At 38.0% G+C, this 14,910-nt stretch overlaps 1 protein-coding gene across 1 annotated transcript in view; it reads right to left on the bottom strand.

Moving 5' to 3' along the window:
• The window catches only part of ADAMTS9 (ADAM metallopeptidase with thrombospondin type 1 motif 9), a 164,678-nt gene that overhangs the window by 81,464 nt on the left and 68,304 nt on the right, over positions 1-14,910 (bottom strand). Inside the window, exons 17-25 of the mRNA XM_053929461.1 lie at positions 14,712-14,878; positions 14,495-14,624; positions 13,302-13,428; positions 7,930-8,140; positions 7,307-7,471; positions 5,399-5,563; positions 2,210-2,329; positions 383-487; positions 80-247 (exon numbers count right to left, since the gene is read on the bottom strand). Coding sequence (XP_053785436.1) covers positions 80-247; positions 383-487; positions 2,210-2,329; positions 5,399-5,563; positions 7,307-7,471; positions 7,930-8,140; positions 13,302-13,428; positions 14,495-14,624; positions 14,712-14,878 — 1,358 coding nt within the window. The remainder of the gene's footprint in view (positions 1-79; positions 248-382; positions 488-2,209; positions 2,330-5,398; positions 5,564-7,306; positions 7,472-7,929; positions 8,141-13,301; positions 13,429-14,494; positions 14,625-14,711; positions 14,879-14,910) is intronic.

Below are 14,910 nucleotides of genomic sequence, written 5' to 3'. Positions count from 1 at the left end.
CCATTAACATCTGAGACGTGTTATAGTCACCCCCTTTACTGTGCCCCAATCCTCTCCCAATCCCACTGAACTTGCTTACAGTGCTCCAGTCCAAAGCCTTCCACTGGCCACAGGGAGTCACAAAACATTCTTTCTCTGCCACTGGTCTAGGCAGGGTTATACAGGCTCTCTCATCAGCCACGGAGCCGTCTTCATCCCGGCAGCTGACATATCTCATCTGGGTACCTCTTCCACAAGTGGCTGAGCACTGAGTGTTGGAATAAAATAATGTAGAATATTATTTGAATCAGTTGCTAACTGGACAGCAGTCCATTTTATGATCACATCAGAGAACATCTTCTTTGCCCTCCACCCGCTCCACTTCTACCATTCTATTTCTTACTGGAGTCCAAGACCCAAATCGCCACTGGGTTCTGGGTGCACTGTGTACATTTCTCCTTGCTTCCGGGACAGCTGGGAGAGGGTTACAGGACAGTAATTCACAGTCCTAGATGGGAAAAGAAGAGAAAGCCAGTTACCTTTATGTCAATGCACACTTTTCATGGTCATGGCATATGAAAACATAAGAACTAAAAATTCTCAGACCTGAGGGATCTTTTTATACAGGGAAGAAATGATTCACAAGCTGTAACTGTGGACCTGTCCTCTGGTCCAGTGCATATTATAGAGCAGTTTAGAGAGAAACGCATGTTTGGAATCTTTAAGGGAGTTGCTGAGTCCTTACTTCATGACTTCTCCAATGTAATAGCTAATATTTCCAAGGCATTTATAATATGGTGGTTTGTAATATTTCAATAAAGTAATAAAAATAAAGATGACACAACTCACGAGTTGTGTTTGATTAATTGATCAGCAATGACAACACGGACACCACTGCCATCTTCATTTACGTTTTTCACACACTTCATCCATAAACAACACATGTTGGCATGCAGCAGACTAAGGGTGCTCAAGACAGAGGCAGTGTGCTGCCCGATGGAGCCTCGGAGCATGAGTTCTGGAGAAAGTCCAGGTTCAAATCTTGCCTTCAGCAATTGGCAAAGCTAATGTATAAACCCAAGTCTTCCCTTTTCATAAATGATGCCAAAATCAAGGCCCACATAACGCACTGTGCTGGTAAGTGATTATCAACTAGCTTTCTTGAGAAAAAATGTGTGCATGTGTTTGTGTGGATAGATATGAATATATACATATATGTTTATATATGCTTATTATAAATTGTATTGATATAAAGAATGTGTAGCACACGACTTGTAAATAACAATAAAATGTATAACTGTTCACTTAAAATTCCATACAGCCAATTGATTCTCACAGAATAGTTTTGTTGATTTTTGCTGAACTCTTGAATTTGTTGACAAACTATGGTTGTAAGTGCTGGACAACTGTCACTCTGATGTAAAGGTTAGTTGACGTTTTGTTTACTTTTAAGAGTAAGGTGAAAGTGAAATAATGAAGTTGTATGTAAGAACTTCACTCATTCCTCAATGACATGAATGAGTTCTTTGCAAATACTGGAAAAACATTTTCTTAATTTTTTGTGTTATTCACAATGTAACAGCTGCAGACACGACACTCTTAAGTTTAATTTTCATTATTAACATTTTCTCCAACAACTCCTTGTGCCTAAATAATCAACAAAACAATAAAATAAAACCCTGAAATATATAGTATTTGCTGACTTCCATGCTGTAAATACTCTCACCATGGCCAATTTCAAGCTACCAATTTGATACCAAGTTGGGAAGAGAGGTACAGTAGCTCACCATTACATAGTATTTCCATCATACAGACACACACATGTAAATAACCTCAAGGGCATAGATAACAGTAAAATGTAGGAACAAGCCAGCACCAGCACACTGCTGCTTGAACATATATGACTCTGTTTGCCGAACCCTAATTGAAATTATTTTAAAAAACTAAGTTCGAGAAAATGAGACCAAGTAATCAACGTTTGTCATCCAATAAAAATCAGGATCAAACCTACATACATTTCAATGACCAGACAACAAAAAACTGGTACATCAAAATATTAGATTCAAAATATAACAAATAAGTAAATCCAGAATAATTTAATCAAGTATGTAGGTAGTTTTTTCTACCTACATACTTTCCTATAAAAAGACTTCAATTTGACTGAAGTTCTGGGAAGTTTTAGCATCTTAGTGCACAAAGGTAACAACTGAATTGAATGAAAAAGACTTACCTGGGTCTCAGTGGGCCTAGTTGCTGCGTTGCAGACATCATCATCTACCTCTGACATGTAAGTCCTAACCACACATTTCACTGTTCTGACCTGGTATCCCTGTCCACAAGTGACACTGCACTGGGGGAAAGAAATAAAACAAAAGCACACATAATTCAGCAAAAATTCTACTTCCTTTACTTTTCACATGACGTTCTACATGAGAAAAATTATTTCCATCATTGTGGGGGCAAAAGGTAGGCATCCAAAGAAATCAGTTAAAATTAGGCAATCCTGCTCTGTACAAATTATACTGATCAATTATCACTCTATTATTTGAAATTATTTCTACCTCCACTGGAATTATATTTGTAGGAGTTCAGTTCTTTAACTGTGAACCAGTGGAAGGAGGAGGGTACAAGTCAATCATTTGTATATCTTCCACACTGTAGCTACCATGAAAAATAGTAGGGCGGTTCCTCAAAAATTAAACATAGAATTGTCATATAACCCAACAATTCCACTTTTGAGTATATATCCAAAAGAATTAAAAGCAGAGTCTCAGAGAGATGTTAATACACCCACTTGTTCATAGCAACATTATTCACAATAGCCAAAAGGTGAAAGCAACCCAAGTGGCCATTGACAGCTGAATGCATAAACAAAGTGTGATAGGTACATACAGTGGATTGTTATTCAGCCTCAAAAATTTTAGGAAGAAAATGCTGACATCTACTGCAGCATGGGTAAACCATGAGGATATTATGCTAATTGAAATAATCCAGTCACAATAGGACAATTACTGTATGATTCTACTTCTAGAGGTATCCAGAATAGTCAAATTAATAGAGACAGAAAGTAGAATGGTGGTTGCCAGGGGTTGGGTGGAGGGTGAATGGGCAGTTAGTTAATGGACAGAGTTTTCATTTTACAAGATGAAAAGTTCTGGATATTAGTTGTACAGCAATATAAATATACTTAACACCATTGAACTGTATACTTAAAATGGTTAGGACAGTAAATTTTAATGTTATCTGTATTTTACCAAAATTATAAAATTTTAAATAATGGTCAAAGGACTTGAATAAGCATTTCTCCAAAGGAGATATACAAATGGCCAATAACACATGAAAAGATGGTCATCAAGTCCTTAGGGAAATAAAAGTTAAAACCTTAGAAGGGTCATAATTAAAAAGTGGGAAAATAAGAGGTGTTGGCAAGGATGTATATAAATTGGACCCTTTGTGTATTGCTGGTAGAAATGTAAAAGGGTGCATGTCCTGTTGAAAACTGTTTGGTAGTTAAAAAGTTAAACATCAAATGATCAAATGGCCCATTAACAGCTCTCTTGGATATGTACTGAAAAGAAATGAAATTAGGTACTAAAAGAACACTCATACATGAATATTCATAGCAGCACTATACACAATAACCAAGAGGTGTGAATAATCCAATTGTCCCATGGGGGATTACTGGATAAACAAATGTGCTATATCTATACAATGGAGTATTACACAGCCATATAAAGGAACAAAGAAAAGATGTATGTTACAATGTGGATGCTACAACCACATTATATGCTACAACCTTAAAAACCTTATGTTACATGAAAGAGCCAGACACAAAAGGTCCTGTATTGTATGATTCCATTTATGTGAAATACTTAGAATAAGTAAATCCACGGAGGAAGAAGGCAGACTGTGGACTGCAGGGGCTAAAGGGAGAGCAAATGGGAAGTAACTGCTTAGTGAGTATTCTGGGAGGATGAGAATGTTTTGGAACTAGATAAAGGTGGTGGTTGCATAACATTATGAATGTACTAAATGACACTGATTTGTTCACTTTGAAATGGTTAATTTTGTATGAGTTTTACTTCAAACAAAAAAACCAAAATATAATCTTATTATTAGTTTTAAAAAGAAAATGAAACCTATTAATAATAGTAATCTTTGTAGTATAGAGTTATAAGTATGTTTGGTTTTCTTTTTGCTAAATAACACTGCAAAATTTTTCTTATGAACAGGCATTACTTTTAAACAACATTTTAAAACACAGTTTGTTGCCCTGAACTGCATGTTCAGGCAAAGGAAGAATGAATCTCTGGTTAGGATTGGCCTGGTGTGGACAAGGGTAAAAAATAGGTCCACCAGTTCTAAATGATATTATATTCAGATCTTAACAGTGATCCTGAGCTGTGCATCTTTCCTCTTACTATTCCCTAAGAGTTATGCAGATGGGAGAAAAAGGAGGCAATATTTGAAGTGTATGTAGACTCTCCCTATTTATGCAGAGTGATCAAACCTTTTGACTAGTGATGCTGTGCAATGGGGAGGATTTGGAAAAGTGTTAATGCTATTGACAAAAAGTGCCAGGGAGTAGCAATAAAAGTGCTCCCTTTACCGCAGCTGTATTGGAAATGAAGATGCAAGCTAGACAACTGAAGTGGCTGAGGCTGTGACTGGACAGGGTGGAGGAAGAGTCATTCTTCAAGATACTATATAAGTGACAGCAGACAGCTGCTTTGCTTCTCCTGGGAACCCGGAGAGCTACTTAAATAGTACCAGAATGCTTTTTGCTTCTATATTGGGAAGGACTTAATTCCAAGAGTAGTGGCTTCTCTAATGGAAGCCCAAGAGAGACTTTCATTCTGTCCTTTAAGAATAGATCTAGTTATGACTTAAAAACTACAGACAAGGGGACTCGGAAGAGATTCTTGAAAGTGAGATAATTCTGCAGCCTTTGATCTAATTAACTTGTTTGAAGAGTCTGAGTTATTTATGAGAGGTGAGCTTTGGAAACATTGGGAGCCAAAACACCCCACCCAAATTCCAGTCTGGACCCTCCTGCCAAAGACGCTGGGGCTGGATCCCATTTTCTATAACAGAAGCATAGGGGCAAACTAAAACACAACATCAGATAGACTCGAGATCTGTTGTGAATTGTTCAACTGTTCGTGTCTCAATGTAGTTTTAACTAAGAGTGAAGACATGTACATGGGTCTGTAAAGGGGATAATCAGCAGCAGGAGGGCAAGTGGCAACCCTGGAAAGTGTGATGAAATGGTTGCAGAGTTTCTCTTGCTTTGACACTGAGCCATGAAGGAATAGCGCAAGTCACAGCAGTGAAATCCCTGGTGCTGGAATGCCAGGCTGTAAGCCCTCTCCAGATAAAAAGGAAAGAATGTAGTTAAGAACTTTATCATTTGAAATACCTGTCCCCAGGGACCTGCCTGCCAGGACGCACATTCTGGCTGCTGACAGGTCTGCATGGAAGCTGGCTTGGTCTCAGGGTCGCAGATTCTATCGTTTAATCGATCTTCACCGAACTGACACCAGACCTGACGATGCTTGTGCCCTTTCCCACAGGTGACCAGGCACTGGAATGAAAGCACAGCCAGTCAGGCTCAGTTCTGGACAATGTGATGTGGGTCCCGGGTTGTTCCCGGGTTAACAAGGGCAGGTGTGCCCTTTTCTCACAGCAATTCCTCTCTCTCATAGCAATTTGTAAATAAATAAAGCTTCCTTCTTTCCTTCCTTCCGTCTGTATTTATACATGCTCTGGGCCAGTTTCAAGTACAGAATAAACTTGACATAGCACCATGAAATACTGAAGAACAGCAGTCATAGTTTTCTAGGATAGAGTTAAGTATAGGGAATTCATGAGTCAGACCAACCTGGGTTTTAATCCAGAGGTCATGTGACCTCTCTATACCTCAGTTTTCTCATCTGTACCATGGGAACAGTAGTGCCTACTGCAAACGATTGTGAAAAAGATGAAAATGACTCCAAGTAAAGTGCTTACCACATGCTCATTTAATAAATGTTAAATATAATCATCATTATTGTCTATGCTCATTACAACAAACTTGAAAAATGTTTGATATTTCCAGCTTCTACTTTATCAAGCATTCTTGCAAAAGTTTGTTACTTAATTTGAAGTGATACTTTAGCTAATATTAGCTATCTAAGAAAAATAAACCCACTACCTTCTTTCATCTTTTTAAAAACAATACTAGAGTTTAAGCTAAGGCAGCTTATTAACAAAGAATGAGAGCACTAAGTTTATTGTTAATTGTCTAGGAATCAGACACTGTTACTTGTCTGCCATTAAACGGGCTATTATAGTATCCTTTTAAGACTCACATTTTTTTTAATACTGAAAGTAAACAGTTACTCTGCATTTTCGTGGATGAGATAAGGACATGCACGCGGAAGCTGTTAACAGGAAACATTTCCTTCCTCACATTCCTGGCATCGTCCATAAATAAGAAAACTTCAGTTTTCCTTCTACTTGCTCTCCAGAAGGAAGGTGGAAGGAGTCACCTGCTCTGTGAGAATCTCATGGGGCTATGTTAATAGTGAGTGCTAACATTAGCACAAAAGCAAGAAGGAGGCCCTAACATCTTTGTTTAGCTATTCTGGGACCACCTGTGCTCAGTAAAGAAGGGTTCGCCTGGGGCAAGAAAGGCAGAAATCTGGAACACTCAGTCTGGTCCTTTCCCTTTTCCAAGTTTCCACTAGCAACTGGATGGATAAGTCAGATAAGTCACACACTGATGTCTAATTATCTTATTTTACTTTTATTGTTTTAAAAAATTTATTGTTCAGTTAGATTTGCTCCCATTTCCCCCCATTACTCTCCCCTGCTCTACCAAATCTCCTCCTACATTCAATCCTCTCCCCACCCTGTTGTCTCAATTCTCCTATTTTAAAGATGAGGAAGTAGGACACCTCGTTATTTACTTTAGATTTAAGCCAGTGCAGCTTTATAATTACTTAAGCCTTTATAATTACTAAAGCCTGTATAATTACTAAAGCCCTTTACAGTGACTTAGTTAGGGCTCAAAGAGGAGAAGAGGTGAAGGACTGGAACTTCAAAGTCACCAACAAAAGCTGCTGTGGTGGGTGATCCAGCTAAAACCACTGTGCCTCTGAAATTGCAAGTGGAGTAATCACACCCAGTATGACAGTCATGGAGTGAGTGGAGGACTAGAGTTGTTGTTTCCTTAACAGGAGAAGGGAGAAAAGTTCAGTAGGTTTAAACTTGAACAGCCCGGGTGGGGACTTGGAATTAGAGTATCAAGGATGACCTAGGGGAAATAACAGCCCTCCCATCTCACCTCTGACCAGTCTCCTGATTTCCACTGTGGACAAGGTAACTCATTGCACCTCTGAATGGTGACTTTGTCTTGATGTATGCATTTGCTATCATCTAGGACATCATTTTGTGTGTTGACACAAATAGCCCTTCTCCTCTGGATTCCACCGCCACAGCTTTCAGAACACTGAAAAGACAAAGAAAATAAATAAAATGGAATTTCTTATCAAGCATGCTCAAGATCCTGGAAAGGCTGGCTTGTCTCTGCCAGACCTTAGAAACAACCAACCAACCAACCAACCAACCAACCATCCTTCGTTAATTCTAGTTGTTATTTTGGGACAATCTGTTCATGTTATCAATTTATTTGCCCAATTTATAATGAAGTCAGTATTAGTGAATGGGCAAAGAAAAACAAAATTGGGGTATGGAAAAAGTTATTGAATGATTTGGTCTACCATTACCAATTTTCCAAATGCCATGGCCATGTCAGGCATTACAAATTAATTCTGGTACTCTTTTTCTGTACAGGTGAATGGGGCTTCTCAACACAGCCTTAATGAATGAATTAGTTGATTCATCGCCATCAACTAATCAGACTTAGCATTCAAGAAGAAGAATCTCTTTTAGAGAGAACCAACTTACCTCAGTCCAAGCAGAATAGCGCCAGCCTCCTGTGTTACATTCTCCTGAGCATTTTTCCTGGTTGCTTGGCTTGGGGTGACTGCTGCAAAAACTGTCATCAACCTTCTCAATCTTCCCATCTAGCCGGCTATATTTGGCACAGGAGATGTCTAGTGTGCGGTACCCTAAACCACACTGGGCACTACATTCACTCCTGCTAGCAACGTGCCACCTGTGCATAACGACGGGGAGAGGTCAAGAGTTCTGTTACATGTCATATCTACACTCAACTGGTGGAAGACTTGAGTTCATTGTTTTTCCTTAACTCAAATACCATGAAACTCAAAGCCATAGTCAGAAATCCAATTGTAAACCAACACATTCCTGTATTTTTTCGTGGATACCAATGTACATGGAAGTCATGGAGTGATAACTAGAGACTTCGTTTTTGTAAAGATTTTCCCATGATACAGTCAATCTAAAATTCAAGCAAGAAAAAAAAAAATCCAATGGAATTCAACAGAGGAAAAAAAAAGCAATTTTATGTTTAAAAGGTTCACATTCCACAGCATTTCATTTATCAATCAGGCTGCTTCTAAGAGAGAACTACTGTTGGAAACACTCAGGAAATTTCCTTTACATAGGCCTATGCCAGAAAGTGCTCAGTGAACATCCTGTGAATTTATAAAATAATGGATAATTTGGACTGTAATTGTGAATTTCAGTGTGCTGAACAGTGAGTAAAGGCCTTAAGTTCCTTGAAGACAAGGATCATAGTGTACACAATTCAATTATACATTTTCTTTTTAAAGAATCTTAATTTTTTTTTTCAGAGCAGTTTTGGTTCCATGGTAAAGTTGAGAGGAAGAGATTTCCCATAAACCCCCTAGCCCCTCAGTACACACAATCAACTCTACTACCAGCATCCCCCACCAGAATGGCACATTTGTTATAATGGATGAACCTACACTGACACATTGTTATCACCCAAAGTCCATAGTTTACATTAAGGTTCACTTTCAGTGTTGTACATTCCATGGGTTTGGACAAATGTATAATGACATGTATTCATCATTATAATGTCATATAGAGTATTTTCACTGCCTTAAAAATCCTCTGTTCCACCTATTCATTCATCACTGAATTATACATCTTTATAATTAGATTTGAACCTACAAATCTTTGTCACATACAGTACCTTTTCATCTATAGTACCCTATAATGAGCCCTTCTTGGCACACAGTAGATGCTTAGAATGGGATAATAAATTGACTTATTATTTTGATGCCCAGGAACATGATCAGGGATTATAATAATAATAAAAAAAGCTTAAACTGAATAGAACAGTCTAAATAAATAAACTTGAAATATATTGTGTTGATTAAATCTAACAATCAAAGAAGATTACTTTCTTTATAGTCTTCATTTGGATTCACTCTTAACTGTTAATTCTGTATTGTTCAGAAATTCAGTTGTTTGGCAAACACCAATGCCCTAAGAACTCTTCCATCTATATCTGTCCCGGGCGAGGACTCAGGAAGAAAATAGGTGTATTGGACACATACTTATCTTGCAAATCCTCACAAATGCTCAAAAGTAGGCCAGAATTGACCTACTTTTACATTTGGCATGTAAAATGGGCTACCAAGATTTTCTGTTCGAGTGATATAGTATATTGGGGATTTTGCTCTAACTAGAACATGTTAAATGAGGGACAGTAAAACAATGCTTTATCTCATCCTGTCAAACTTTAATCTGGGTGAAGCCCGGCTTCCCTAAGGAAGTAAGGCAAAAATATGGACCAATTCAACAGAGGCATTTAGACCTTCAATCTGCCATTTGATTCTTGACTACCTTCTCTTTGCCTTCCTCAGCATTTCTTTGTGGAATGGTTATTTTCCACCCTGCACAAGGGAGGCAAGAGTCCTGCCCCGACAAGAAAATATCCCAGCAGCTCGGGCTGGAAAAGTATAGTAGAGTCTCCATGACATTCACACAATCCCTGGAATTTGAGCAGAGAACCTGAAAAGTGTGAACGGTCATAACACTGCCTTGGGAAAGTTTTTCTCAAAAGTTATTATTTGGTTCATAGTCTCCCCCTGGAAGGTTGTCTCAACTTCATTGTTCTGAATTCATTCAGTTTGTTTCATGTAATGATGGTGTTTTATTACCATATTTCAAAAAAGCAAAGTGTTTGTTAATAAGTGGAGATAGGAAAAAACATGATGTCTCTGTGACTGTGTGCAGCACTACAGCATTAAATAATTTTTGGAGCTACTGATTTAAGCAGGGTTCTGTACTGCAGACCTTCACAATGTTAATCAGTCTGTGAACATCCGCACAGGGAAGGAGGCAGTTAGTAAGGCTTCTCCAACATATTGGTTTGCCACAGATTGTCTTGTGGGACTAAGGTTCCACAACCATGCTTTGGGAAAACTAGTTTAGACTGTGACCAATTAGTAATAATCCTCTCTTCAGTCTTTCAGTTTTACACATAGCCACTTGGCAATAATTAGTACAAATCACAATTATAGCAACTGTCAGGTAGACAGAAGAAAGACAAAACACCTTCTTTGGGCTCGGTTTGTATCTTTGTATGCTTTTCTGTGAACAACTTTATTTTTCCAACAACTCATAAAAGCCATAAAGATATGAGTTTGAATGATGACAAATAAAAACAATCTTCTATTTAATTTCAGACATAAGCATATACCTGTCTAGTTATTGTTAGGCTTTATAAGCTAATCCTAAACTTCCCTTTTCTTCCTTTCATTTTAAAATTCTTGCTCATAAGCTGTTACTTGTACCAGACATTTCTACCAAAAAACATGGCTACAATTTCTTCACCTTCGTTTCTTTAATCAGCTAGAGGTGCTACTATCATCGAAGCCTGTTCCCTGAGCTGCTGTTTTTCTTTGGTCTCAGTAGAGTCTAAGTACTTCTTTTTTAAGTTAAGTATAAAAAAAGGTGACTTTCTCTGAGTGGGAATTTTAGAATAGCAACTTTGACACACCTACTATATGATGAAATAAGATTTTAAGCCCTGGTTTTACCTAGGTATCATGAAATGATTTTTAATAAAAGTTAGAGAATGAGTTATAGAATCAGAAAGAACTAGGTGTGAATGCAAGCTCTAACACTCTTTAGCTATTTACCTTAGGTAGGCAACTTAACTTCACCAAGCTTCAGTGTCCTCTTCTGTGAAATGGGGGAAAATAGGATCCATTTCACAGGGCTACTAGGAAGATTATGAAACAAGGCATGCATAGCATTTAACATGCCAGTATGTGGCACCCACTCAAAAAAAGTAGCTATTACTATTACTGCTACTACTACTATTACTATTACTACTACTACTACCACTACTACTTGGTGTTTTATTCACCAGTCAAGTTCAAGTATCATATAACTCCACATAAACCAGGGGTGTCAAACTCATTTTCATCTCCTCAAACTGTATTATTGGTTTATATCAGGTGTGTCAAACTCATTTTCGCTGGGGGCCATATCAGCCTTGAGGTTGCCTTCAAAGGGCCGAAATAATTTTAGGACTGTGTAAATGTAACTACTCCTTAACTGTTAAGGAGTTGAAATTACATTCAGCCCTTTGAAGGCAACAGAGCACATTTAAGCCCTGCCCTTTCACTAACTAGTTGTGTGACCTTGGGCAGTTTGCTTAACTTCTCTCAGCTTCTGTTTTCCTTATCTGCAATTTAGAATAACAATAAAAATACTTATGTCATTGTGTTGTTTAGTAGGTTATTAATAAGATAACTAATAGGATGTTTATATAATATGATATTAATTAATAAGATTTTATATATAAGAAAAGAACTATCTTATTAACATAAGACCATTAATAAGATAATATATAATTGTTAAAAATAGTCCTTAGCAGATGGTTGACTCTATTATTACTTGCAGAGTAGTAGTTATCATTCTGAATAATGTAATTATTATTCGTGTTATAATGATGTTTTCAGTGATAACTGATATAAGGCTAATTGTAAAATGTCACCTTTCCCAATATTTTGAGGATGTGCTTCAAGGGCTCTACCCACCAATTCAATGTTTTCCCCCTAAACTTTAGCGATTAATTCAGGTCAGCATTAAGTAGTTAATTATTTCTGAAAAGACTTTTAACTCTAATTTAACTCAATTGGCTGAAGCAACAGGTTCATATGGATGTTACCTATAACAAGAACAAATACTGCCTGGTGTAAATGCCTGCCTTTTAATGCCTTGGGTTTTTCTTTCTATAATGACCTCCATCAGTGTTTTTTGACAAGCCATGGGCAAGCACATTAGTTACACTGAGTGGAGAGGAAGTGTTGTGGGGTAGAAAGAGCCAGGGCTTCAAAGTCAGAGACTTCAGATCAGGACTGGCAAAGATGTAACACTCATGCCATGTCTCTCCATCCTATTCCCATGACAGACACGACTAATTGATCACAGCACTGCTCTTCTCTCTTATAACCTTGAGAATGCCTTACCATCTTCACTCCAGCACTACAGGCTGCCAATACCACTTAAGAGGATTTGGCATGATGATGTGGAACCTGAAAATGCTTAAGTGTCCATCTTGAATGAATGGTGAGACTTTAACAGATTTCCATACCATTCTACATTTTTATATATATATATTTTTTTTTCTGTAAAAGGAGGATAAAGCACCAACTCATCTTACCAGCATTTAACTGATATGTAGACTATCCAATGCAACCCCCAGGCTACTTAATATTCAAATGTGATACAGCCAACCTTGCAGGAAAATGGGAAAACTGAAGAATTTTTCACCTATCACTATTTCTTGGCTCAGATTTCAGACTTCTCTTAAATACAAAAGTGACGGGACATTTAGACATTTGTATACAGATTTTCTTCTAATTCCTTCTATGACTCCACCTTAGTGCACTGTAACTTTCATGTGCATGAGAGTTCTACTGGGGGTTATATACTCTGGGTGACTATAGAACATTACAGGTTAAAAAAAAAGAACATTACAGGTATTTTGAATAATAAACTTTCCCTCTTATCTGTTGACTTTCACACTAAACTTTTGCATAAGATGTGACTCACTCATAATAATACCTACAGTGAGTTGTCAGTGTCAAATGAAAACTGTTTTTGGCAAGTGCCATGTTTCACTAGCTAGTTTTGATCCTTAAAAAAGGGACAAGATGTTTGCAGTGTATGTGTTGGATCATTGGTTTCAGAGGGATGGGAAATTGGTTAATGCTTCATTTCACAGAAACACAAGGAAGGGGATTAAAGCCCAACATCCCCTGCACCTGCACCTGCTCCGGCTCCTGCTCCTGTTCCTCACATGCAGAGACCTCCTGCAAGACCCTCACAACTCATTTGCAAAGACCATGGGGAAACACTGGCCTTACCTCAGATCACAATCTCTGCCACAGGGTTCAGTGATGGGTCCTGGCTGGGGCAGCCGATGGCACCTTTGATCAGAAACTGCAAGCTGATCAGATTCCCTGGTGCAAATGGGTTTTCGTTTTCGCTCTCCTAAGCAGCAGGAAAAATTAGAGAGAGTATCCTATTCCATTTACTATTTAGACCAGGGATTGGCAAACATTTCCTGTAAAGGGTTAGATAGTAAGTATTTTTGTAGGCCATATGACCTTTTTGGAAACTACTCAACGCTGCCATGACAAGGCAAAAGCAGTTGCTCATAGGCAGCATGCAAAAACTTGGTGTGTCTGCATTCCAATAAAACTTTTCTTTATAAAAGCAGGCAGTGGGCTGGAATTGGTCCACTGGTTGTGGTTTGCCAACCCCAAATTTAGACAAAAGGAAACAAAATAAATAACATATCATACAACTACTAAATCGGTCTCTGGAAAGTCAAAGTGACAGTTGATTCCTTTGGCTTCATACATGTGTGAGGACCTCTCAGGATGAGAAACCCTAACAGATCCTGAAGCTCTAAAAAAGCTTAACATGCCAGCCAAAAGTGATGAGACAGACCCAATACAGAGGTTAGAGGATGCCTGCAGATAGAAAGTTCTATAAAGAGCATGCATATTTGGCTGTTTCTTAAAAAAAATTAAAAACACCTCAATTCTTTTTTTTTAACTCAAAACATCTCAAAGTGAAACAAATCAGATAAAGAACTGCATGATCTCACTTATATGTGAAATCATAAAAGAATACCAAACTCATAGAAATAGAGATCAGATAAGTGGTTGCCAGAGGTGTGGGTGGAGGGTAGGACATGGACAAAATGTCTTTAAAGTAGTCAAAGCTACAAACTTTCAGTTACAAGATAAATAAGTCCTGGGGCTGTAATGTGCAGCATGGTGACTGTAGTTAACAATACTGTGTTGTCTACTTGAAAGTTGCTAAGAGAGTAGATCTTAAAAGTTCTCATAGCAAGAAAAAAATTGTAACTATGTGTGATAATGGATGATAACAAACTTATGGTGGTAATCACTTTGCAATATATCAAATCATTACATTGTATACCTTAAACTTATACAATGTTATAATATCAATCATATGTCAATAAAACTGGAAAAAACAAACCAAAGGAATACCTCAAATCCCCCAAACTCAACGTAAAAGCTGATACCTTGACAGGGTTTGCTGCAGGCTTGCCAGGGCCCATGACTGTTCCAGTAGAACTGCTGGGGCTCGTGTTCTATCGGAATGTTGAAAGAATAGCGCACATCGGGGTTGTGCAGCTTCCCCACCGACAGCACCTGGGATGTGCAGACAAAAGCGAGATGATGTCTACAGGTCTGATGATCCCAAGTGGAAGGGTTGTGGGCTCATTGTCAAGATTTTACCTGAAGCAAAAGGTCTTCTTCAATGCGATCTGTGCAGTTAATTCTCTCCACTGCATTGTAAGACCCACTGTACTCTAGCAGAGTATTCCCAATATAGATTTCCTTTTTGGCCATTGTGACAACGAAGTCTCCATTTAGCAAGAATTCACCTGTACTGTTTGATAAAGCTGTAGATGAGAAAGCAGAATACACTGATTTG

Source organism: Desmodus rotundus, chromosome 8 (genome assembly GCF_022682495.2).
Source record: "Desmodus rotundus isolate HL8 chromosome 8, HLdesRot8A.1, whole genome shotgun sequence".
In the NCBI taxonomy this organism is placed as follows: domain Eukaryota; kingdom Metazoa; phylum Chordata; class Mammalia; order Chiroptera; family Phyllostomidae; genus Desmodus; species Desmodus rotundus.
Note: the sequence above shows the minus strand (reverse complement) of the source record. Positions and strands in the feature narration are given on the sequence as shown.